Source organism: Fusarium vanettenii, assembly GCF_000151355.1.
Source record: "Fusarium vanettenii 77-13-4 chromosome 10 genomic scaffold NECHAsca_82_chr10_2_0, whole genome shotgun sequence".
Lineage (NCBI taxonomy): Eukaryota > Fungi > Ascomycota > Sordariomycetes > Hypocreales > Nectriaceae > Fusarium > Fusarium vanettenii.
Window position 1 is genome coordinate 422,736 of NW_003315807.1, and position 24,529 is coordinate 447,264.

A 24,529-nucleotide genomic window follows, 5' to 3' on the forward strand; every position below is an offset into this window, starting at 1 on the left:
CTCAACCCCGTTTCCATTTTTCAATAATTATCTGCCACTCCGCCTGCATACCAGCTTGTCCCTTCATCGTCTCCTCCCACTTCTTTAAGCAAGAAATCCACGCGTTCACAAACCGAGCTTTCTGGCACTCCTCAGCGGCCAAACGGTTGTCTCGTGCCCTTGCGTCTAAAGACACTACCTTATCTCGCATCTGTGTGGACTGAGTAGCAAGATGCTGTTTTCCGTTCTTGCCCCTGTTTCTATTCAGCAACTCTGAGTGTGCCGTGATCAACTCTGCATATTGCAAATGAAGGGCATTGTGAACCTCTTCTAGGTCTTGCTGCCACTCGTACATCTCCTCAGAGGGGCGTGTTTGAGCAACCTGATCCTCTTCGGCAATTCTCCTGTAGAGCTTATTGCGCGCACTCTGGTCCGCCATGTGCTCAAGGGAGCTTGCCACGGCTTGCTGCACGAGGAACCTCTCTACGACAGCGGCTGCTGAGAATCCGACATTCCCACCATCCATGAACTCGGCGCCCACTGACACAGGGACAGCATTCTCCATGGTCGCCTGGGTCACGTTGGCAGCGGTGTTACCGGGGTCGAGCGCCGCGGAAACTGAATCGACTTGAGCTTCAACGCCGTGGAAGAATCCATCAACGAATGAACCTGGACTCGCTGCAGCCGAGCTCGCCACCTCCCCAACACTGGTAGGCGGATCGAACATAACACCTTGCGCCGATGCTCCCTCGACGCCCATGGCAGCAACATCGCTGAGCAGGAATGACATGCCGAAGCCAATACCAGCCGTCAGCACGTTGGTAACAATGGGAACAACACGATCGCGGAAGCCACATTGATGTGGTGTGATGCCGTACTTTTTGATGATGCTATTGATCACGTCGAGCTTTGCGCAGGCGACCCAGAGCTGGCGGAAGCCAACAACGGACGTGATGGTTGACAGTCCAGCGGTAGGAAGCCAGAGAATGGCGCCCATCCCGATCTTTGTGGAGTAGCCGTATATCTGACGGTTCTTGAGCACCTCGCGCTCTCGGACCTCATTAATGCGATGGCATGCAACGAGTCCTTCAAGCTTGTTCGAGTACTCGAGGTTGTTGAAGTGGAGCGTGTCTGAGAATCTCATTTTGCGTCTGCTTTTCGGTCGCTGTCTTTGGTGTCTGTTGCCATGACTCACATCTTTATACCCCAGACTCTTCTCCTCCTGCTTCAAGCCCTACAAAACGCCTTGAACGCTCAACTTGGGAGCTGATGATCGAAATCAGGCGATGGCGCTATGGCGCAGGTTGGAGCCTTGTTGGCGGCGCGGCGCCACCTAGAGGTCAAGGGATAAGTCGAATCTACTAACTCCTCTTCGCGTCAGCATAGGTATGTGATGGATGTTGTGTCGGTGGCTTAGCTTATGAAGCTGTCTCGCCAAGTCAGCCCCCTCTAAACAACACAACGCCAGGGCATCCGTCTTCATACGCTCTACGAACCTTGTAGCCACCGCTTTACAAACCAAACGTTTGGCGCAGCACATGCTCAACGACAAATATGACATGTCATCTGAGGCTCAGAGCCCGAATTCCAGACCAGACACGACAAGCTATCAGAATTGTGGGCGGCTGGAGCAAAGCTGGCCTTCAAGCTTAAGATACTAAGATATATAACGAATCTAACAGCGAACATGTCCGTACGCTTCGATAAAAACGAAGATCATGTTACTGAAGATGGCTCCATTGCATGTTTGTGAAATTCCGAACCCCTCGATGGATGGTACACCGCATATCCAAGCCCTACCTAGCTCATCAGCCTCCCCCGCCGCCATCCGTATGAGCGCGGAGGTTATCAGGAAGAGAATCCTCAGATGCGCCACCCTTAGGGCTCCTCGGAGAAAGTACTTCGTTATATTCTGGGGCTAAGATGCTTAACTTTGTCTCAGCTTTGATAGTTCAATACTGAGATAGCATTTTCCACTGACGGCAAGGCAGCTTCGCCGTGTTCAGACCTCATACGCCGAGGCGTGAAGGCTGGGGAATGTCTAGGTGCATATTTGGGAACCATGTACCCTGACCTATTCACGAATCTCGCTCCTATCAAAGAGGTTTTGACTACTTTTCATCAGAAGCTATATTTCAACGTTTTCTAAGACCTAGAATCCTTAATGTCACCTAAAAGGAGAAATAGATCGCCATAACCACCTTTCCTCCTACACCGCAGTTTGATACACTCTATCATGATTGTTCAGGACCCGAGCTAAGAGAATACATTCCTCACAAAATAATTCATAGATAGTAGAGTGTAACCCCAGCCCCAACTGGGAGTTTCGAGCTCGGTGGGAGCCATGGCGTCTGCTGTCAGTCTACCTGGATCAGCTGTGGCGCCCCGACTTTAACGAGAGTGGATAAGCCTTGTTGTTTGTGTACCATCTGTTAACCGTCAGCATGGGTGCAACGGGGCTGGCCTCTCGACATTTAGGTTTGCTGACATGCGACGTAGCATTGTTGAAGTTTCCTTCAAGCAATTACAAGACGTTCTGGCTGAGCTGTTTCTACGATCAATCTTCAACACAAGCTAAAAGTGCAAGCTCGCGCTATATATTCTAGCCGAACATGGCCCAAAATACCCTCAATGGTTCCTCCACCAACCTCATTTGGATGTTCTCGAGCCGACGACACACTGGCTAGTATGAACCAATGCCCCATTCCGTCCAGACTCAGAATACCTCTGAAACAAAGTTAACTGCTCTGTAGACATCATCGCTGGCAGGGACATATATCTAAATATCATTCGACTAAATCAAGGTGAATACCTGAGGAGGTTGACCCTCTAACGCCTTGACTAGTTCCCCTTCCATGATGCCATGTACATAGCAAGGCCCAACAACAAGAAACTTGTTTGCACCCGCTTCACTCTTTCTCAGCAAAAAAGGCAAAGACAACCCAAAAATCACAACTACCACGTCACCTTCCTTCATCGACTCGGGACCAATGCCCATAAACCCGCCAGACGTCATGAAGAAACGCCGAGAAATGCAACCTCTCAACATGCAAGCGTGGAACCATAGCGGATCAACTAAAGCAGTAGCTTCCTGAAAAGCGCGCCATGCCCTATTGAGAAGGGAAGTGGACTGTGAAAATCGGTCCATAAACTTTTCGAGCCAGGCTTTTGCCGAGGTGATAACTTCGCTAGATGCGTCGGCCCTGTCGTCGCCATCGTTCCAGTTACCGCAAAGAGTGTAGACAAATGCCTCTAGCACGGCATCGGGTGACTGATAGGGTCGTTGCAGCAACCCATTCGCTCCTACCGTGTTGGTTTTGAAGGATTCTGCGAGGTTCCAGGCTGATGTGACAAACTCAATGTCCTCGCTGTGAGGTGGGTAATGGGTAGCAGGGTTACTGTTCATGTTTGCAGTTGTCTGCGCCGCGGTTTTTAGACCCGTGTTGAGGGCTTGTACACGCTCGAAGGCGTACCCCGAGACTTGAAATGTATTCTCGTCATCACAATCAATATCCATCTTCCTGCTCAGGCTCGCATTGAAAAGGTCCCGATGCAGGCCCATCGCCTTTAGGGGTTCTGTCCAGAGAGGAACCCATGAGGGACAGTCCTGCATTGTCCGGTCGTCGCTCAGCTCCACCATATGAAGCGGATAAAGTGTCACATGGCTTAGGATAATAAACCAGGTCGCATCTCGAAAGACTTCAGCCGTTGGTTTATTGTAGTCAATAGTGACGAACCTCGACAGATCAGAGCGTTTGGGATCTGGGTTGACAACCTCGCTGGCCATGCCCAAGACAGCAAAGACATGGTCTACCGGTTTCGTGGCTTTCCGTTGACGTGAATCGTCAAGGAGAGGGAGGAGATAGCTAGTACGGCCCGGTAGTTGACGTATGTGACCGAGGTATCGGATTTCATGAAGGGGCAGTCCTTTCCAGAGATCCTCTTTACTGCGCACTTCCAGAGAGTACGAGATTGAGAGCTTTGCTTGTTCCAACATGTCAATGGCTCGCGCAAAGGGTTCCCACTGCATCTCCCAGTCACCCATCATTACTTTGGCCTCTTGAGCCATGACAACCTCTTGCACAATCCAAACACGGTGAAACCATGGCTGCTCAAGGAACCCGATCAGTATGGCCCATTCGGGGGCATAGGCCTCCGGGAAGCCGACCGAGCGAAATTCACCCTTCCCAGTCTCGACTGTGGCCCCCGGTACGGAAATGTAGCTGGGGTCCTCGCGGTTTCGTCTTCCGTTCCGTAGACCTTGTGCTAAAAAGCTCAATACCACGGGCATGTGACCAAGCTCAGTCAAGCGGATACGGCCAAAGGCAGCATCGAGCTTGCGAGTCTTCACATCAGGAAAGACTCGTGGTACACCCTCTACGGTAACAAGTGTTGTACCAAGCCATATACGCACAACCTTGGCCGTCGTGTAGATACCGCGCATACCTTTGACTTGCTCCGCGCATTCTTTCAAGTCTGCCTGGTTGATACAAAGCGCATCAATCCATACAAACCCAGTCGTTTGATCTGAGCATGCCTTGACCCTCCGAGACTCGATAACTTCCACTTCATTGCGATTGTGGGCAAAGCTTTTCCACGGATGTTTGCTGGAATGTAGCAGATGGTCCGTATCAATGACATCCACTCCGTACTGGGCAGGATTTCCGACGGCAGGGAACGGCCGAAGGGCGCGAAGGGCTGATTCGAGATTCGCAGTGATAGTGATGGACGAACCATTACATAAGATAGGTTCAGGGCTAAGATCCTTTCCCCAGACATACGAGAGGGCGTCGTAGCTAGGCGCCGTGTTTCGGTCCGGAACCACCGTGAGTTGAACCGAAAGGGGATCCGCTGGCCAGCCGGGCTCTATCCGGAGGAGACGCATCGAGGTTGCCGGGTTCGGTAGCTTCTGGTAGATTTGGGAGCTCATGTCTGACTTGATTCACTGAGTTAATAGAATTCATGTTGATAAAAGTAAAAACAGAATCAAACTGGAAGATTTAATTCTGCTTGTTGCTCTCTTGCCGCCAGCCTGACTTCTAAAAATAGGCGCCCGCTATGTTGGCCGCATGAGGCGACCCAAGCTGAAAAGAAGCCGCCAGGCATGGGCGGGTATAATACAGGGTCTTCCCGTCTCTTTTTGCAGCCTGATAATCACGCTGCAAATAGTCTGATGAGAACCATGGGCATTTCTTTCAGGGAAAAGATACGCTTATTTGGTGACGAAGCCAGGTCGTTGAACTTCTGCAAGTCAAATGTTCCTACACCATCATGTCATGTCTGCTAACTGCAAGCTCCAGATATCTATGCACAATGGTCAGCTTTCACAAGTCATAAATCCTGGAGCACACACTTACTGCGATATCGGTTAGGTGGCTTCTTGCAACATTGATGGCCGAGATCGTGACGGTCATTCTGCTATTAACAGGCGTTATTGAGAAAACCTACATCCGTCCAGAGGGCGATGTATTCATTGGGTTTATTAGCACGTATGGCCGATTCTTACTGTTCCTCTCACTGTTTATACTGACTTCGAATTGCAAGCGCATCCATCTTAGCCATCGTCACTCTGCAACTCTGGCTTGTCGATGTCACTGAAACACGTATAGATCGATCCATAGGGGACACCCTATTCAACGTTCTTGTTTGGGCCGCATGGGATGTCGTACATTGGGTCGCGTTCGCCTGTGATCTGCCGTATATGATATCTGGGGCTTGTCTTGGTGTCGGCGTGGCCTGCTATGCGGTGGCATATCTGCGATGTCATGCACGGCGGACCACAGTGCTCGCTGGTGGAACTGGCGTGGAGTATATGATGATGGTGTTGCCTGGGCATAACTTGAAGGGAAAGATGCTTGGCAGTAGGTGAGATGGACAAAGTGAACGTCACGAGCTTTAGGGTTGTGTATGGCTGGCCGAGAGTAATTATGTGTTGGTTACATGGACACAGAGGATGGTTTGAGATCTCAAGTTTTACGGGGAATAAAAGGATTTAAAAGATAGAAGTTTGGTTTTATATAGAATTATAGAAGAGAGATCATAGGAGAAAGACCCTAGATTATTGTTGTATTATTCTTACCACTCAATATCAGGCAGGCCAAACGTTCTGGACGGGTTGAATAGAGATCCATGCCAACGTAAGCAGGGTTTCCATGGCCCTGCGTACAAAGGCAGAGAGGCGAGTTCTCACATTCGTAGTGTAGATGTATCGTATTGTAGTAGGTAGCTAAGTAACAAGAATGGACCAAGACCAAAAACGCCAATCCAACATCTATTTGATTATACGACTTGTACCAACATAAACAAGAGTCATCAACTCCATTCGTCCCATGCAAGATGCCCACACGCACTGTCGTGCCAAGGATCACGATCCAATGTCGGCGTGTACTGATTTTGATGCACCTCATCGTCCGCCTCCCAGAGGTCTTGTCTCGCCCTTTTCATCATCGCTGTCGTCACTGTCGTCTCCGACAGCGTAGTGCTCCGTGTCATCGGCCGCCAATCGGTCGTTTGACTGGTCTCGGTTGTCACGGTAATCTTCAAACTGCTCGTCGTCGCTGCCCTCGGCAAAAGCATCATAAAGCTCTCCGCCCCGGGTCCTGCGCGCCTTGGCACCGGCAGCCTTCTCACCAGTGTTCAGACCCTCGGCTTCTTCATCGTCAAGGAGCTCGAATTCGTAGTTGTTACGGGAACTGTTGCGTAGACGACGGCGACGGGCAATCCAGAAGTAGACACCAAGACCAATGCAAAAGGCTGAGATCAGGCCGATGGCTCCGTAGATCCAGATCTGAGCCTTCTTGGAGGCACCAAAGCTTGGGAGCCACGAAACCCAGGATGACGAGGCGGATGTGGATTCTTGGGCCGCCTCTTCGGTGCCAGAGGGGCTTGCTTCTTCCGTGCCGCTGGGGTTAGCTGGGTTTGTAGGTCGCTCAGGGTGGCCGGTAGGCTTTTCTACCAGGGTTCCCTTAGTGGCTGAGGCCACCGAAGTTGTGGAAGCAGGCAGAGTTGTAGTCTCAACAATCTTATCGTGATCATCGTCATCGTGAACATCGGGCATGGGCAGTTTGGTCGCCTTGTCGGCGTCGATGGCTTCACCCCACAGCTTCAGGCGCCAGTCGATAAACTTGCCCTTGAACTGGTTCTTCTCGGTATCGCGAACAATGATGGTCCACTTTCCAGCACCAGACTCACCCCTGTTCAATGTTAGCGTAGATTCACTGAGCGGCGCAGAACAGACTTACCAGTGCACCACACTCATAAAGGTCCAGTCGACATAACCTTCGGCCTTGGCGTCCCGCTCTCGCGAGACTGCAAGGTGGCTGACCACGTTCTTGGGGCTAATGAGATCAACACTGAGATCACCACGTCGTTGGTGCTCGACGTTCATGGTGACGGTGACATGCTCCAGGCGAGCGACATTGGCATCCTTGAGCATATCCTGGGTCACCTCAAAGGTGACGCTCAAACCGTCTCGGCCTTCGGGGATGGGCTTCTTGACGTGGATCCAAGGAGAGAAGTACCAAGTCTGAGGCTTGACCAACTCCCAGTCCTTCGCCTTCTCAACCAGAGCCCACGAGTCAATCTTGCCGTATCCAAAGGTGTGGCTGAACTTCTTGCCAATCGCCGTATCCTGCTGGTTGGCTTCGTCGCCCTCAATGGGCAAAGCGGTGTCCATGGCGAGGTACTGCAAGTCTCTCCAAGTGAGGTCGGGTCGAACCTGAAGCACTAGAGCAAAGATGCCAGCTGCAAGAGGAGCCGCAGCAGATGTACCACCATGGGCCTTGTAGCAGTTGTTCTTTCCGACATCGGTAGTGTGAATGGCGTCGCCGCTGCCACTGCTGTAGGTGACGACCAGCTGAGCTGAGCACTCTTCCGAGTAGTAGGGGTGCTGTCCAGTACGGTCAACAGCTCCCACGGTGATACTGTAAATAGAATTGGTGTATCCATCAAAGTTGCAGTTGTCTCCAGCACCGGCACCGTTACCACTGGCAAAGACGTAGATGGAGCCAAGGCCACCACGGCCCTCCTGAATCGCCTTGAGCATCGCCCTCCGGATCACCACATCGGGGGCCTCCATGGTCTGGCCATCGTCGGAGGGGCCCCAAGAGCACGAGTAAATATGGTTGTCGTCGTACTTGTACATGAGCGCCTCGGCCTCATCCGCATCGCTTATCAGCTTGCTGAGGATTCGGAGGCCAGCAACCTTGGAGTCGTAGGCAACACCAACACCACAAACATCGTTACGAGCAGCCGCAACCTCACCGGCGCAGCGAGTTCCGTGTCGATCGTCGTCCAACTCGGGGGCGGGGACAGGATCGTTGTCGTTAAAGTCCCAGGAACCGGCAGCGAAGTAATTGGGCTTCAGATCATCGCTGTTCATATCCAGACCATCGTCAACAACTGCCACAGTAACGTTTTGTCCTGTAATTCCGTCCAGCCAAAGGCCAGTCACGTTGACATCGTGTCCCAGCTGAATGGGGTTGTAAAGATGCCATTGTTCTGTAAAGATAGGGTCGGCAATCTCCAGCTTCTTCATGATCGTGGCCTGGTATTCAGCAGCCTTATCTCGAGCCGCAATATCGATTGTCTTATGGCCATTGCCTCGGCTGGCGACAGGCAAATCTCTGGGACGCGGAGGGATGATTCGCTTCTCAAGATGCTTGCGCGCAAGCTGCTTCTTGGACAAAAGAATACCATCGAGGGGGTCTAAGCCGCCAATGTCTCGTTTCCTCCTCCTGCGCTCAGTAATTTCTCTCTTTACTACATCGTGTTCGACTTTGGGGGCACGGAATACGTGGTGGTCATCGAGTGCACCAAGCTGACCCTCGTGGGTGAGTCCGAGGCGGTTGGCGATCTGGTCGGGCGCTGTCGTGCTGTCGAGATGCAGGACGTAGTAGTCATTATTGGCGTAGTCTCGGGCGATCTTGGAACCGTGGGCCAGCGCGGTCAAGCCGGCAATGCTAAGGAACGAGGCAATCTTCATGTTGAAGGAAGGGAGGGAGTCTTTGCAGCGCAAAGACGACGCGAGGGAACGGAATCGAGCGAGTCTAACACATCAAGAGAATCTTGAAACGGGCGATAAGCAAAGAATCGAGAACTGTAGAGGGCGACAGTGTCAGCGCTGAAGAGATCAAGACGTCGCGAAGGTTTGCATTCGACAGAAGCTGACGGTCGGATATTGCCACGCGCAATCCGTCCGACAAGCCGGGACAACCAGGGCATTATCAACAAAGGTCGCACTGCGGATTCTGAGCAAATAGGGAATCACCATACCTAGTAATCGGCCAAAAACGACGCGGTGATGAGCGCGGGCTCCAGGGTCGGGGATGGAGAGAAAGAGAAGCCCAAACTCGGGAGCTGTTTTGCGTCGCTGGTGATGTCGTGGCCTCCAACTGAGAGCGGAAGGCTACCATGTACAAGCCAGGTACCAAATTGCGGCTGGAACCTGGAATAGGGGACCACGGCCGGGGGGCGTTAGTTACTGGGTGCCTACAGGGAAGAAAGAGCACGCGGCCACCTTCCACCAATGCCACAATAACCCCCCGACTGCGCCACAATCTAAATCTGGGAGCGAGGCCAGCTGGCGCCTTTTGGTTGCATGAAATGCTGACTACAAAGTATCGCCGAAGTAGACAAGTTCTTCTCAGACAAAGATGAACAGGATCGTCAGCCAGTGAATGCTGCAATAATTCTTCTGCCTGGAACTCTCCTATGTCTGTTTATTTTCCTGACACATCGCAATGTGTCCCCCTCGGTTACGCGTAACCCATCTACCGGCTGGCTCAAAACTTCATGATGGCTCCCACCAACAGCATCTCTTATTCAACGACGCCACAGCTCCGCCATCTGAGACGCCACTCCTGATGGATCTCGTCCACGGCCAGGTCTCGACCCGTGCTCAAGATTGCATGGCGCGCTACGGTCGAGACGGTAAATCAATAGGCGGCTCAATAAGCGGCACGGCCCCGAGCAAGGGCATGTCGGGGAATGAGCATCGTTTCGGGTTGGTAGGTTGCAATGAGGTTACCCCTGTAATTGATAAACCATCGGAGTGACAGCTCACGTCGGGCATTTCTTGCATCAATAGCATCAAATCTCTTCATTCTAACAATTCTTTTCTACAACATAAATACCTATTACCTCTATAATCTTGTCCTAGCGCCCTAACGCCTTTCTTAAACCCTTTCGTCAATCATCAATCCCCCTCTCACAGCGATGCCTCCTTGTGAATCTCAATGCTTGGAGGAGCCCCCGTCAACGCCTTGCACTGTGCGTAAATCACAAACTGCCCTCCCACAAGACCGCATGTCATCACCACACGAGGTCCCAGGCCCGACAGCAGGAGCCGTTTGGGTCCAAATTCCTTTGCCAGTTGGAACATGCGGCTTGTCGCGCCCTGCTTCGGATCGCCGGCGCCCTTGTTGATGGCTGATAGCAGCGTGTCGGCGGGGTGAGAGAGCACGGCCGCTGCAGCACCGGCCGTAACACCTGAGGTGAGCTCTACTGCTGTTGACTCAAGCCGTGTGAGCTTTTCCTTGCGCTCGGGGCCCATGGCACGGTAAATGATCTCGTTGACTGCTTCGTGGACCGAAAATTGACCAACAGCAAAGGGAACCTGCTTGAACAAGAGGGGAACAAAGCCAGAGTAGAAACCCTTGAAGCCTTCCTGACGTGCCATTCTCCCAAAGCCCGACACCAATCCATTGGCGTAGCCCTTCTGAGAGACGAGACGGATACGTGTGGCCTCGAGTGGGCACAGGAGAATATCGGCAAAGAACTCGGCGGATGCACTGGCAGCGAGGTAGATGCCTGTTCGATGGTCGACGGCCTTCTCGGGTCCTCCAATGAGTGTGATGTACTTTTTCTTGAAGAACTCGTAGCCGGCAAACTTGGCACCGCCCTGGACCAGGTAACCAACAGCCGTAGGACCAAAACCCGTGAGAAGCGCTGATGCGCCCTCCTTGGCGACAATGGTCCGACCAGCCTTGAGCATGTTGTAACCCTTCAAGGCATCATCGACCTGAATCCTCGTCTTGACGACATCAATTGGCGTCGCGGCCTTGAATTGTTAGCTCAAAGCAATGCAACACGTGAAGAAAGCACTTACACCATGCGTAGACGTCGCCGCGAGGGCGCCTGCACCAAAGAACTTGACATAGTCGCTGGGCGTGAAATTGGGCACTTCAGATTGCTTGGATGCCATTTTGAATGTCGCTTTATTTTGAGGCTCTTGCTGCTGTGTTGAAAAAGTCGCGTTTGGCTGCTTTTATGTTGCGAGACTTGATGACGTCGTTCCGTGGCAGCCGATCGGAAACCTTGGTTCACGGCCATCTACACGGCGCTTTTGCCGTCATCGGGCCGCTTGGACATTTGGGGGTTTTCTTTACTGATAAGAGTTGTTTTTTTGTATTAAAATTAAGAAAAACATTCAGTAGATACCTAGAGCAAGTTGAGCATATTCCTTCTCCCAAGGTTGGCCGTCGTTGATCACAAGAGCAATGCGTTGAGGTCCTCCGTCGCAACCTGGCGCCCAAGACCGTCAAGCAGATCGTCGCCCCATCCGGGATGGCAAATCTCGTTGTTATCGGCACCGACCACGGCGAGCCGCTCCGTCTCCGGAACACGGCATAACATGACATCACAGGTTGGCCGGTCGTTCCTCGATAACGAGATGTGATATCAATGGGTGTTCGGCATTGTTATCGGCTGGCTATTCGGGCACACCGAGAACTCGGTCACGTGTGCCACCAGCCGCCATTCAAAGAGAAAAGCAGCGCTGCTAAGACAACAATTGCACAATAACAAGAAGCAAAAAGAAGATGCTCTTAAACAGCAAAAGTTGATGATGAGAGTGGGATTCGAACCCACGCCTATTTCTAGACTGCGAATCGTTGCTAGTTCTTGTGGAACCTGAACACAGCGCCTTAGACCGCTCGGCCATCTCACCTTACTGGTTGTTGAAGACGAACGATTTATTAAACACTATACTGCAAGCTTTCCCTTACGCCACAAGTGATTGACTCGACCTGACTTGACTCCTTTGTGCATCAGAGTCTCTTACAAGTGTTCAGGAGAGGTTTCGAGTGATGAGTGAAGTAGTATGAGAACTGGCTTCGCTGTGTCCGAAGGCTGCGTGTTCCTGAGTGGTTTTGGAGTACTTGACTGATACGGGTCCCAAAACCATAGCCAAGTTGACATGGCACCGCAATCTTGTATTGTTCTTATGAAAGTAGTCTCTTCTATATCTAGTAATATTTCGAGCTAGCTAACTGTTTTTTACTAACCGATTTTCACTGACTCGTATCTCTCAAAGTTCCCCGACAACTCCGTAGCTCATCCATCCATACTACCCTAGGCCTCCGCCAAGACCGACCTTTCCAAGCTCTTATCATCGTATAGTTCCCGTTCCTGACCATCACTAGGCTAGGCTTGGAAACACCCTGCCGTCTTCTTCCCCGCTTGTGGGGAGACTTTTAGACTCTGTAATTTCGGCCTCGTGCTACCTTCTTGAGTAATTGAGCGACAGTCACGTGCGGAAACTGAGGCTATAACATGGTGAGGCCTGCTTCTTTGCGGTCTTTTCGTCAGGCTTGGCTCCCCGACTTTTTACAGCTTTTCCTTTATTCTTATGGAGGTTGAAGTTTAAGGATTATGGTCAATTACATTGTTCTGGCGGCGACTCTTTCGCTGGCCTGTCCTGCCTCAGCCAGCTATGCCTTTTACGTCGGCAAGAACCTCACCAAGGACGGCAGCGTTATCGTCGGAGGTACTGGAGAAGAGGTCTCTAGCCATTGGCTTCAGCTCTTCCCAGCCCGCGATCATCCACCAAACGCGACCATCAGCGTCGGTGTCACCAAGGATGCTACCTTTCCCGGAGAGCTCATTCAGATTCCTCAAGTGAACCATACCCTCCGATACATGAGCATGGAGTACTCGGACTATGAGGGTTTCCCAGCGCCATTGACAAATGGCGGCCTAAACGAAAAGGGCGTTGCTGTTCGTGATGTTTGGGCGGATAATCGTGACGAGCTTCTCGAAATGACGCCGAACCCTCAGCACGGTCTACAATACAGCGACTTGGCCCGCATTGTTATGGAGCGGGCCAGCACTGCTCGTGAAGGTGTCGAGATTATTGGAGATCTGATCAAAAAGTATGGCGAATCAACTTATGGCGGTAACTCTCATCTCATCGCCGACAAGGACGAGGGTTGGGTCGTTTGGGAGATGGCTGGTGGCAAGAAGCTGTGGGCGGCGCAACGACTGGGACCTAACGATGTCAAGGTCCTCTACCCGGGATACATCGAGGACTTTCCCGTCAACTTTACCCGGGATCTCGATTTTATGGGTTCTGACAATATTGTGTCGTTTGCTGTTGAGCAAGGTTGGTGGAACGAGACCTCCGGCAAGCCATTCAACATCTTCAACGTCTACGGGCCGCAAGATCCTCGATACAAGGCCCGCGACGGAGGATACAAGTTCATGTCGCAGGCTGCGCTTGAGAACGCCACCCTCGAGATGGTCCCCATGACGGAGGAGAAGATGATGGAGAGAGTTCGAGATCCTCGTATCGCCGACGACGAGGCTGGTTACGGACAGGTTGTCAGTCTTCATGCTGGCATCGATCGCGACATGCTGCGGATTTGGAATGCCCCGACTGGCTCTGTGTCGACACCTTTTATTCCCTGGTGGCTCGGTGTTCAGTCAATTCCTCCAGAGTATGGCGAACACCGATACCTGACCACCGGCGCCTCGAGCAGCTTCCTGAACCCCGACTACCAACTCCAAGAAGCCTCCGAGTTTGCCGGCCGAGTATTCAAGAGGGTGCTATACTACATGTGCTCAGACCCAAACCGCTACCACCCGATCGTGACAGACGTTCTCACGGACTTTGAGACCGCGTCTAGAGTTCAAGTCCATGGCTGGGTGGAAAAGACAGCCTTGACCATGATCAAGCAGGGTGAGCGGGAAGCAGCACAGAGTCTACTGACCTTTTATTCGCACACACGTGCAGCTGAGGCGCTTGAGATTGGACATACTCTGAACAATGCACTTGACGGCTACATTAAACTGACTGGACATTGGCGTGGTCCCGTAGGCAAGGAGATTAATGATAGCGGAGAGGGTAACGAGACGGTCAATTGCCTGGTTGGATATGACCCGGACAAGCCCAAGTATTTACAGCCAAACCCCAAATAGAGCATGAGAGGCGCAAGCCCAAGAATAAGACGAATTGAACGAGTCCATACCCTCCCGTGATTGCCGTTCCGTTCCGTTCCGCTTTTCGGTCAAAGTGGATTCGGCCCGGAAGCCCGAAGACCACACCGGCGGCGCAGTCGAAGCCCCGCCTCCCGGCAGCATGATGTGTAACGGCCGGGACAACTCATCCGAAGCTACCGATACCGCTGACATCTTTTTCGCGGTGTGGATGAACCGAGGGTGGAGGCATCGTGAGTTAGCCGGGACTCCCGTGACAACCTGACGGAGGTCGCCGCGGAAAAACCCCGCTTGTTAATTTGCCCACACCCCCCGAACTTTCGACTTCTCCGCCAACCAGGCTGTCGTGATATCTAAACATATCCCTTTTCCACAAAAGAAGGGCGGGTCTTGCGATTGAACTCGTCATGTCGAAACGAACTTGGTCAGAGACTGATAACGGAGCCGTCGGAGGTGAGCAGCAGTTTCCTCCGCAGATCTCGAGAAAGGTCAAGGCTTGCACGGCTTGTCGGAGACACAAGGTGAGAGCTCATTGGGTTGCAGTGATGGATCAGGTTGACTAACGAGTGCTAGATAAAATGCTTGATTGACGAGAGTGGCCCGCCGTGTCGAAGGTGCGCAGAAAAGAACTTGAGTTGTGTCCTAGGCAAGAGTCTTCAGACCATCCTAGATGAAAAGTCACAGTGGGTTATTCATCTCCAATTGAGTCTTGACGTTGTTTAACAAAAGGTTAGGTTCTCTCAAGATGTGCTACAAGACCTTGAGCAGATGCATGGCTTTCTAAAGCAAGTCGCTGGAAAACTTGACCTGGATTTACCAGCTCTCCGCTCATCCGCTGGTGCGGAACTCTCTAAAGAAGACTCACCCGGTCACTCAATTCCCTCCAACAAGGGTCATCACGTTCCGTCTCGCGATAACTCGCCCAAGCTGATGCCGGAAGATGAGGGTCTCCCTTATGTGCCTATCCACTCTCTCTATACCCTCACAAAATTACGAGCTCTTCGATCTCCCGACGACGTCAACTCACAACACAGCCACGGCATCGATGACTTCATCACAAGACGGTCCATCTCTTTGGCTGATGCAGAAAGACTATTCAGTTTCTACCGGAGACGCCTAAATCCATACATCTACCTCATCGGCTGCCCTTACGAGTCATTACAAGAACTAAGACAAAAAAGCCAGTTCTTGCTTGTAGCAATCCTCACAGTTGCTTCTCTGCATGATTCGACAGCCGACTCCCTCTATCCTATCTGCAGCTCTGAGTTTCGAAGGCTCATCGAGATGACAATCTTTGAGAGACGACTGGACCGTGATTACCTGCGAGCCCTTTGCATTGGTTCCTACTGGCTAAGTGATGTATCGTGGATGCTTTCCGGGCATGCGATCCGTCGAGCCGCTGAATTTGATCTTCATAACAGCTACGACAGAGCCATCGAGGATTCAAGCACCGAAGACGCCGACTGCGCAAGGATATGGTACATCCTCTATATCTGTGACCAACAACTAGCAACCTTGTATGGCCGACCGTCAATCGTGCAAGAAGATGCTTCAACACAGAGCGTGATCAATTTTCTCCACTGTTCAGTCGCGAATGAAGAGGATCGACGACTTCTCAGTCAAGTTGCATCAGTCAGTATTCTCAGGAGTATTAGGGAGTTGTTCAGCATCAACAAGGGCAAGCCAATACCGAGGATGCATCTAAATCACATTACACACTTTCGAAAGCAGCTTGATCAGTGGTTTGACTTTTGGACAAAACAGGTCCAAGGTGAGATTTCTTTCTGATATAGTCCTCCGGAGTTATCACTGACAGAGAGTGTAGAACAATGGCCTGGCATCGGGGGCTTCCCTCGAAAAGGCATCATCCTCCACTACAACTTTGCTCAACTCTACCTCTACTCCCACGTCTTCCGCGGCTTATCCAAAAACGATCCCGTCCCACACTACTTTCTCGATTGTGCCCTCAACGCTATCTCAACTGCGACAACAATCATCGACAAGTTCATAAACGATCCCGATGTCGCCCTGGGCATTGTCGGCATGCCATCATACGTCCACTCCATGACGGCATTCGCTTCCATGTTTCTCACCAAGGTCGCAACTAAATACGACGATCTGATTGAGAAAGAAAAGGTGTATGATCTAATCACAGGTCTTGTACAACAATTTCGGTCACAACCAGCAGGAAAATGGCATCTAGCCAACTTAATGATTAGTGGCCTTGAGAGGATGGCACAAACACTCAAGCCTATTGCCCCAGGGGAGGCAGGGATTGGAACAGGCCTTGAAATGGATCCGAGCATGGACACGACAGGCCAGATGCCGGGCGTTGATAATCTCTTTTCTGATTTGGCGGGCGATTTCTTTTTCAACTATGATATGAGCTTTGGTCTTTCTGGCCCATCATAATCGGCACGGTGTTAGCAAGCATGTTCTTTTCAGGGAGAAAGGTAGGGCGGAATGTAATCGACAAAATCAAGTCAAGACGTCTCGGCAAAAATCCCTTGATTCTCTGACTACCATTATCATTATTTGATGTAGCATATACAAACTCATAGCGTTCATACTCAAAAACTTTTATTAGATTTAGCTTTTCTCTTGACTAGGCAGACCTAAACCTTTGAAAAGAGAGTATCTCACTGCTCCTCGGCTTCAGCCCCTGGCATGGGAAACCTAACGTACTAACTCGGCCGATCTGATTCTTGAAAAGTAATTTAACCTCAGAGCACACCCAGAGGGTAGATCAAGGCAACTCAGTCAAATAGATACAGTTTTACACAGTCGTGGCAGTCAAGCCATCATGCCCAATGCGCCGATCTGATTCTGACTTTCAACATGCACCTTTTCCACAACTTTGCTCAAGGTTTCCTATCGAAATAAAGTCTTCTTCCGCCTCACAATAAGTAAACAGTCCGTAGTAAAAAAGGTTTGTTGAGACACACAAGCTTACAGTCAGTATGCCGCGCTTTTGGTATAAATAATCAGCCCGTCTCCTTTAGTTCTGATCAGCCAACATTCCACCATACATCATCTTTTCATCTCAGCTCGCTAGAATCAACAACCCGTCAACAACAATCATAATCGCAATGGAATTCTTCAAGGCCATGTTTCAGTCCTGCACCACCCGTACCCGTGGTAAGTCGAGTCTTTTCCCCCAGATCCAAACGATTACTGACCTTCCAGCCCCCCATAAATCACCTTCGGGCAAGGAGTGGCAACTACAGTTCTGGCTTTCTTCAGACCCCGAAAACCTGCTGAGTGACTCACTGGGGGACAAACCCGAGGACTGGACTGCTCACCTGGACCTTGTCACCTCGGACCTTCCCAGTCTCATGCATGACGGCCTCTACTTGACCCAAGAGAATGTTCAAGTGCTTGAGAACTACGTTCATAAGGACTATTCAGAAGAGAGAAAGCGCTACTTCCTTCGCCGCTATTTCACCATAGTCGATCCAAATTGGTCAGGCAAGCTCTCTGTCGCCTCATGGAATTACGAGGCAGTCAGGGATTTTCGGATTCAGCATCTTTCAGCAGACAAGGTGCATAACGCCAAGGTCTCGAATAGTGATGGGAATACGGTATACTACTACGACATGTCCAACCCAGAGAAAAACGCGAATTACATATATGACGACATGCCCATGAGGGGACTCTGGCCATTCCCCAGAAAGGAAGAGGGAGTGAAAGATTCGGAAGTGTCGAAGCGGGAAGGCGAGGATGGTGATCAAGAGGAGGAGGAGGAGCGAAAAGAGACTGAGGAAGGAGAGGAAGTGTTGAAGGATGAGGGAGGAATCAACGAGGGAGAGGAGACCAAGTGGGAGGAGGAAGAGCCAGACAGCTTTTCAGCTTGGGAGGAGGAAGGGCTGAATGGCTTTTCAGATTCGGAGTATGGAGACTCAATGATTGACGCGTGGTGGGATTGAAGGACGTCAGCAGTGAACAAGACGGTGGTTGCTTGTCAAGATATCTTGATTCGGATATACCAACAACCCGAAGTCCTACTTTTCCCAACATTCCCCCTGACTCGATGGCAACAGAAGTGACTGAACCACCCACCTCGGCGTAGATACCTTGGCAAATCCGATTCTCATTGCTCTGAAGGCCTATCACCTTCCTCATGTCTATACAGTTGCCCTCTTGGCACTTTCTTCATCCTCAAACTGACCCCTATTGCACTTTCCTCTCATTCTCGTTCGTCCTCATCGTTGTAATTATGATCTTTCTCATCTTCCTCTTCTCTTCTTTTCTTTCTTTTCTCCTCAAGTATACGATCAACATGGCCGTGTAAGTATCTTCCGTCCAATTCACGACAGTTCACTCCGTGATTCACTGTCCATACTAACTTGTATCATTAGACGCATTTTTTACTTTCGTTACGTCTGCCGACGGCCGCAGCAAGGCCAACTACCACCACCACTGACAACATCACCACCACCACAACCACGGCCCGAAGACTCACCAGACCCGGACCCGCACGCCTCCCGCTCCTCCCCTCAATACGACGTCGAGGCTGGAGGACGGCCCAGTTCCGACCCCAGGTCGGCCGTTCGGTCACCCCAGGCCACTCAGTAAGTCAGCCCATCCGATGTTACCCTTTGTGAACTCACTGACGATGACCTCCGTCCGGCAGAAGCTCAGTGGAAGGGGTGACCAGGGGCCGCGGGTCGGACCCGGACAACATAGCTGAGCCGTTCTTCCTCCAGCTCGAAGTCGTGACAATTCCAGGGGAGGGCTGGGAGGCGTCTCTGCGGGTTGGGTCTGGTCCGGCGTGGTTGTGGTGGTCCGTGGTGGTGGTGGTAGTTGCCTTGCTGCTGATGTATGCCGGTTTGCCGTTGTGGACGGCGGTGGTGCGCGCCCGCCATGGTTGATATTTTTATCAACATCATTACAGCATCTCTACAACATTTCTACAACATCGCTATAATAGCGTCAACAACAACATAAATACAACAGCGTCAACCCAGTTTGCGTCGTGTCTCGTTCAAAGTGTCTTGATATCACGGCTAGCTACCTCACCAACTAACCTCGTCTTCATCCCGAAACGCCCAAGTCCCATTAAACGCCTCAAGCCCGCACAAGATAAAAAGTCCCAACTCTTCATGGCCTCACGGCACCGCCATCCTTCTCCATCTCCTGGACGTACTTTTCCCAAATGTCGGCGACGTGACCGTAGAACTCGACGTGGGCGTCGGCCAGACCACCCAGCTGCGACTTCATCTCGATACGCTTGATACGCTCAAAGTCGGCCACCTCCTTGACTACCTCGTCGTCAAACATGTCGCTCGTCTTGCGCGCGCTCTCTACTTCATGGGTGAGCTCCTCTACCCGCAGCTCCAGCTTGCGAGCACGCTCCCGTCGGGCCTGCTCGTGATCCACGCCGCGAACGTCTTCGATCTTGGCTCGGAGGAATCCACCTGCTCCACCTCCAGAGCCGTGGCCAGACTGTAGCGTATCGCGCTCTGTAGTCGACTTGTTGAGGTACTCTGTCAGTTGCTCGTAGTCGAGCTGCTTCTGCTCACGGGCCTTGAGAAGCCCCTTCAGAGCCATTGAGTAAGCCTGCATATCCCGGAGAGAACCGAGATAATCCTGGTCTGTAACGTCCTTCAGTTCCCGGAGGTGAGTTGCCGTATCTTCGATTGAAGCAGCAAAAGCATGGACAGCGGGCTCGACATGAGGCTCAAGAGGAATGAGCTTCTGGAACTGCTCAGCGAGGTCGCGCAGATCAACCTCAAGATCTGTCTCGCGACGGGCCACACGCGCAATGACCTTTTCAATATGTCCAAGGTCATCATCCAACTTGTCGCTCTTATCCTTGACCTCGATAAACCGGCGATCCGGGCGATGGACCTTGGTAAAGGCATTAATAAAGGTATCGGCAAAGTTATCAAACACGCCGGTAGATCCAGCATCGCTCGTAGAGCTAGTCCTCGCGCCCCGACTGCGCATGGTGGCGTTCCAGTCAGGGCTCTCGAGGAAGACGTGTAGAATCGGGGCGCGGCGCAGCGTGGGGTGGAGAGACAGGCGGACGAGGAAGCGCTGGAGGGAGTTTGCGCGGCGGGCGGTAAAGTCGGAGCCGAAGCGGTCGCCGCGGACGTACTCCATGCGCTGCTTGTCGGGCAGAGGGGGCACCGCGGCGGCGGGAAAGTCGCGGGTGAGCTGCTTGTAGAGGAAGACGAAGTCGGTGAAGCGTCGGCGGACGGTGGTGTTGGAGCGCTGGAAAGAGGAGAAGGTAGACTATCGCTGTTAGCATCTGGAAGGATACTCGAGGTAATGGGGATACACACGTTGGTGGTGATCAGATACGATACGAATGCGTCCTTGGTGCCGTCATTCTCCTTGATGGGAGTGCCGACAGTGCACTCGAGCCTCTCGTTACCCAGCGAAGGGGCATCAGCCTCAAGGCCAGTACCAGGTCCATTCATATCATGTCCAGGCTGCTCAGCAGGCGGAATAGGCCTCGAAGTCTGATCATGTACGTGGTCGCTCCACGAGACATTAGAGAAGTCGTCTTGCTCCATGGCCGTCATTGAGGACCGGGGGGTGCGGGCAGAGCGGGGCCGTCGGCTATCAAGGATTTCGGGGTACGGGCGAAGTCGCGGGACGTTGTCGATACTCGCGCGGGGAGAGAGATAGAGGAAAAGGTAAAGATAAAACGATCGCGAGGCTGCAGGTTGAGAGAGGCTGAGGGTTTGACGCGGGCGGAGTTGGCGGGAGGTTGAAGCTCGAGAGGTCGTAAGTGAGTGTGGGGAGCTGGTATGTGGCGCAGGGACCAGGTCAAGATGGAGAAGACTTGGGAGGGTTGGGGAGACAGTGATTAAGTGCGTCAATATGGGGTATTAGGATCAAATCGAATCACTTTTGTACTTATTAGAATCTTTTAATCATGTTAGTAGTTTGAAATCCATTCAAAAAGAGCCATCCGTAGCCTATTCAACGCTCAACTCTCCCTCCCCAAGTACTCCCTACCAGTGATCTACACAACTGAGGCTGGGCCACGATGACGCAGCCGGCTCCATCTCAGGCTCCCACTTTGCTCCCCTTGCCATTCAGCTTCACATGCACCAAGATGCACTCAATCATAGACTCTCGGTGGTATTCATCCAATCTAGACTATGTCCACATATGTACAAAAAAAAATATCAGTGGAATCTATTGCTTTCCTGTGTCGAGAGTTGTCTATCCCAGTAGTAGTAGTAATCTCTTGCGGACCCTCTCGGGGAGTCCGTTTTGATACAGCGCCATTGTTCCCATCCATCCCGCCCTTGATGCCATACCATACAGTCATACATATGAAACAACTCCCAATCCCAAGTTCAAGTGTTCGTGGTACATGAGCCGGCTCCGTGGCCTGCCTCTCACTTCTGCTCCTGCTTCGCCGCGCCAGCGCTCGCTTTGATCTCAGCCTCCATAATCTCGGCCGTCTCAGCAGCCTTGTTCAACTCCTTCTCCGCCTCCACCATCTCACCAACTTGCTTCTTGCCTAGGCCCTCGGCCTCAGCAAGAGCTTGTCTCTCCTCCTTCTCATCAATATCATCAACATCTCGAGGCGTGGCAAAGCCAGAGCTTGTGCTGGCATGGTCTTGCTCAGCCTCATCCTCGATAAGATCCTGCTGCTCCTTGATAACCTCGAGTCTCTGCTTGTTGGTAGCCGCACCCTCGGCGGTGTGAACCTCGAGCTCAATCTCGTGGTAAAGCTCCTCGGGGATGGCCGACAGGACACCGACAAGTGCCTCAATCTGGCTGGAGCCCTCACCTGAACCCTGACCGTACATGTAGGCGTTGCTCAGCACGAGCAGTGTTGAGGGAACACCCTCCTTAAGTCGGAGGTCGAGCCAGGTCTGGAGATCGTTTCGCATCCGGGCGGGGGAAACGCTGTGTGTTCGGATACCTCGGGCAGCGCAAGCACCTTGGAGCTCGGCCACAGTCAGGCTGTCAACGCCCTCAAAGCTGATGGCCTTGTCGTCTCGCTTGATCTGTCGCATACGGTGACGGATCTGGTATCGGAGCATCATGTCGGTTCCGAATGTGTTGAGGTTCATGTATCGGCACATGGAAACCAGCTGGGGTCGTGACAAGTTGTCGAGGGTCAAATCATCCCGGAACACCTTGCAGACCTTGATGACATCCTCGGCAGTAGGAGCCTCGCCGGTGGCCCGCACCTTGCGGAAAAAGTTGGAAAACTCTTCTCTTTGTGTTGTAGCCTGGCTCAGAGGCAGACCCGTCTCTCCGAGTGTCTGTCGAAGGAAAGTGCTGACTTCCTTTCGTGTCGATCGCAAAAGAGTGGCCTTGGCCTCCTTGGACTTGGCACCCTCGAACGTGCTGGGGAGCATGTTGGGGAAGAGCTTGAGAGCGAGGGGCAGAAGCGCCTCACCGAGAGGGACGATAATGAAGACGGAAAAGGGCACTAACCGACCCAGGTCCTGGACTGTTCGCTGCAGCTGCTTGTTCTCGCGACGGGTGAGCTCGTATCCAGCGGCCATCTTGAGGGCCAATCGCCAGCTGATCTTGATCTCGGTGCCGAGCAGCTTGGATCCGTCCCAGTAGTGTTGGGCCTCCTTCTTGACCTTTTGCCACACAGTCAACTTCTTCTCCTCTTGGTCCTTCTTGGCGGCATCTGCCTTCTCCATGACACCCTCCTTGGTTGCAACAACCTCTGTCTTGGTCGCCTCGGCTGAAGCTTCCGAGGACTTTGCAACTGCGGACTCCTTGGGCTGGGCATCAAGTTTCTTCTCCTCCTTCTTGGCGGTTGTACTGCTGGGATCCTTCGGAAGAGGCTTCTTAGCCATCTCGGCGTTGAATCCAGGAGGCGGGCCGGAAAGGGGACCGTCGGGGCGATGGTGCTCGGTGCCCATTGATCGGAGCGGGATCAAAATGGCAATGGCCGGAACCTTTGCGTGGCGGCTGACATGGCGACCGAGGATAGCGGGAGTAACACCGCGAGAGAGAGCCCTGGCTGTAACAAAAGTCAGTACAACAACCTCAATGGTGATGATGACCGGCTGCGAAGCCGATAAGGTAGCTGCTCACCATTACCCAACAAGGGGTTCCGGGCAACGGCCCTGCGAGCGACGTTGGAGGAAGCGCTCATAGCGAGCCGAAGTGTTGGAAAGAATCTGGATTGCGAAACGAAGCGAAGGGCTGAATTCGATCGATCTCGCTTGGGGTAGAAAAACGATGGCACAATCTAAGTTGTTAAAGACGATGAAGATGAAGGAGGGACAGAGTGGATGCGCAGTCTAAGTTCTCAAGGTGGTGGTAGTGGTAGTGGTGGTTACGAGATATTGGATTGGATCTCCCCCATCCCGTGCTAAGCCCAGCCGGGCGGAAGAGCTGGCGTTCCGTTATCCGACAGGCGAGCCGGGGTTCGCCGCATCCGTAGAAATTGTTTTTCCGGTCGCGGCCCCGAAGGAACCCCCTCAATCTATCTTTGCCTCCCCGTTCTCGCTCTCAAGGGTCACATCTCGGGTCGTCAACGTCCAATCCCTGCCCTTGACTTGTGCTTGCGTCAGCAGAGATGAAGGAGCAACCGTCACGTGTCTTGCCGGGAGTCCCGTTCTCCCCCTCAACAAAAGAAGACAAATCCCCTGCATGTGAAATTTACGGGTCAAGGCCAGCTCTCAACAGACGAGAAGAGACAAGAACTCCGCCATATCTCCGAAGATATTTGCCGAGTTTAGTTTTTTATGCAGATTTCCCTTTCCTTTGTCAGCTGCTCCTGCTGAGCTGTCACTTCCCCAGTCAATTGGGATTGGTTGCCTGGTGGCTTCATCGCTTGTCTCACCTCGTCCATGTCATGGGCTGCTTCTGGTGTGTCTGAGCTGGCATGGAAGCCCAGAGGTCATGAGACATTTGGGCATTGGTTGCGTCGTGTACTTGATTGAAGCCATCCACGTATAATCTTTGAGGCTGATGCTCTTCTTGTTGCATCTTCACCAACCGCATTCACACACGCCAAAACGTGCATGCAGATGCTTTGCGACGCCGTCTACACCATCTTTCGCGTTTATAGCCAAGAACGTCGCCCCGTGTCGCTACACCCATTGACTTGTTCATCCCACTCCAACTGCAGCGTACCAGTACCTATGATCTAACACGTGTCTGTGGGACCTTGTCAATTTCCCCGTTGCCTAGTCTGTTCCCGCTGTCCCAGAGGATCTTGCGCAACCAGATGCTCAGTCAATTCGACAGACTATAGTTACAGAGCAATGGCCATTCCTAGTTGACTTGGCAACGAATTCAGTAAAATTGAAACTACATTTCTCGTCTAATATGTACGCTAGAAGTAATGCCACCGTCATAAGCCCGCCTCCTGTGTCTTATCTCCCGCTAATTG

At 52.2% G+C, this 24,529-nt stretch overlaps 10 protein-coding genes across 10 annotated transcripts; 4 read left to right on the forward strand and 6 right to left on the reverse strand.

The window, feature by feature from the left end:
• Position 1: 1 nt before the first annotated feature.
• NECHADRAFT_85553 (uncharacterized protein) lies at positions 2-1,123 on the reverse strand (the record flags this gene model as incomplete). The annotated part of the gene is made up of 1 exon (XM_003039927.1): positions 2-1,123. The coding sequence occupies one exon, from the start codon at positions 1,121-1,123 to the stop codon at positions 2-4; it is 1,122 nt and encodes a 373-aa protein (XP_003039973.1).
• Positions 1,124-2,773: 1,650 nt separating this feature from the next.
• On the reverse strand, positions 2,774-5,393 carry NECHADRAFT_85554 (uncharacterized protein; the record flags this gene model as incomplete). Its single annotated transcript, XM_003039928.1, has 2 exons — positions 2,774-4,915; positions 5,337-5,393. The coding sequence occupies 2 exons, from the start codon at positions 5,391-5,393 to the stop codon at positions 2,774-2,776; spliced, it is 2,199 nt and encodes a 732-aa protein (XP_003039974.1).
• A 989-nt stretch (positions 5,394-6,382) lies between these two features.
• NECHADRAFT_96635 (uncharacterized protein) lies at positions 6,383-8,962 on the reverse strand (the record flags this gene model as incomplete). The annotated part of the gene is made up of 2 exons (XM_003039929.1): positions 6,383-7,172; positions 7,221-8,962. 2 exons carry the CDS (start codon positions 8,960-8,962, stop codon positions 6,383-6,385), a joined length of 2,532 nt encoding a protein of 843 aa, XP_003039975.1.
• A 1,094-nt stretch (positions 8,963-10,056) lies between these two features.
• NECHADRAFT_72198 (uncharacterized protein) lies at positions 10,057-11,202 on the reverse strand. The gene is made up of 2 exons (XM_003039930.1): positions 11,087-11,202; positions 10,057-11,038 (listed from the first exon to the last, which is right to left on the reverse strand). Exons 1-2 carry the CDS (start codon positions 11,180-11,182, stop codon positions 10,187-10,189), a joined length of 948 nt encoding a protein of 315 aa, XP_003039976.1. The 5' UTR covers positions 11,183-11,202; the 3' UTR covers positions 10,057-10,186.
• A 1,428-nt stretch (positions 11,203-12,630) lies between these two features.
• NECHADRAFT_85557 (uncharacterized protein) lies at positions 12,631-14,175 on the forward strand (the record flags this gene model as incomplete). Its single annotated transcript, XM_003039735.1, has 1 exon — positions 12,631-14,175. The coding sequence occupies one exon, from the start codon at positions 12,631-12,633 to the stop codon at positions 14,173-14,175; it is 1,545 nt and encodes a 514-aa protein (XP_003039781.1).
• Positions 14,176-14,600: 425 nt separating this feature from the next.
• Positions 14,601-16,605, forward strand: NECHADRAFT_49878 (uncharacterized protein; the record flags this gene model as incomplete). The annotated part of the gene is made up of 4 exons (XM_003039736.1): positions 14,601-14,714; positions 14,767-14,876; positions 14,928-15,964; positions 16,019-16,605. 4 exons carry the CDS (start codon positions 14,601-14,603, stop codon positions 16,603-16,605), a joined length of 1,848 nt encoding a protein of 615 aa, XP_003039782.1.
• Positions 16,606-17,282: 677 nt separating this feature from the next.
• NECHADRAFT_85559 (uncharacterized protein) lies at positions 17,283-18,119 on the forward strand (the record flags this gene model as incomplete). Its single annotated transcript, XM_003039737.1, has 2 exons — positions 17,283-17,331; positions 17,380-18,119. The coding sequence occupies 2 exons, from the start codon at positions 17,283-17,285 to the stop codon at positions 18,117-18,119; spliced, it is 789 nt and encodes a 262-aa protein (XP_003039783.1).
• A 353-nt stretch (positions 18,120-18,472) lies between these two features.
• On the forward strand, positions 18,473-19,064 carry NECHADRAFT_85560 (uncharacterized protein; the record flags this gene model as incomplete). The annotated part of the gene is made up of 3 exons (XM_003039738.1): positions 18,473-18,480; positions 18,552-18,764; positions 18,827-19,064. 3 exons carry the CDS (start codon positions 18,473-18,475, stop codon positions 19,062-19,064), a joined length of 459 nt encoding a protein of 152 aa, XP_003039784.1.
• Positions 19,065-19,075: 11 nt separating this feature from the next.
• NECHADRAFT_63932 (uncharacterized protein) lies at positions 19,076-20,874 on the reverse strand. The gene is made up of 2 exons (XM_003039931.1): positions 20,481-20,874; positions 19,076-20,430 (listed from the first exon to the last, which is right to left on the reverse strand). Exons 1-2 carry the CDS (start codon positions 20,721-20,723, stop codon positions 19,294-19,296), a joined length of 1,380 nt encoding a protein of 459 aa, XP_003039977.1. The 5' UTR covers positions 20,724-20,874; the 3' UTR covers positions 19,076-19,293.
• A 448-nt stretch (positions 20,875-21,322) lies between these two features.
• On the reverse strand, positions 21,323-23,442 carry NECHADRAFT_63934 (uncharacterized protein). Its single transcript, XM_003039932.1, has 2 exons — positions 23,224-23,442; positions 21,323-23,149 (listed from the first exon to the last, which is right to left on the reverse strand). The coding sequence occupies exons 1-2, from the start codon at positions 23,282-23,284 to the stop codon at positions 21,552-21,554; spliced, it is 1,659 nt and encodes a 552-aa protein (XP_003039978.1). The 5' UTR covers positions 23,285-23,442; the 3' UTR covers positions 21,323-21,551.
• Between the last annotated feature and the right edge of the window lie 1,087 nt (positions 23,443-24,529).

Coding starts and splice junctions, on each gene's coding strand:
- NECHADRAFT_72198 (XM_003039930.1), bottom strand. CDS start 11,182: ATGGCATCCAAGCAATCTGAAGTGCCCAATTTCACGCCCAGCGACTAT. Junction 11,039..11,086: donor CGGCGACGTCTACGCATGGT/GTAAGTGCTTTC, acceptor TAACAATTCAAG/GCCGCGACGCCAATTGATGT.
- NECHADRAFT_63932 (XM_003039931.1), bottom strand. CDS start 20,723: ATGACGGCCATGGAGCAAGACGACTTCTCTAATGTCTCGTGGAGCGAC. Junction 20,431..20,480: donor CGTATCTGATCACCACCAAC/GTGTGTATCCCC, acceptor TAACAGCGATAG/TCTACCTTCTCCTCTTTCCA.
- NECHADRAFT_63934 (XM_003039932.1), bottom strand. CDS start 23,284: ATGAGCGCTTCCTCCAACGTCGCTCGCAGGGCCGTTGCCCGGAACCCC. Junction 23,150..23,223: donor GAACCCCTTGTTGGGTAATG/GTGAGCAGCTAC, acceptor CTTTTGTTACAG/CCAGGGCTCTCTCTCGCGGT.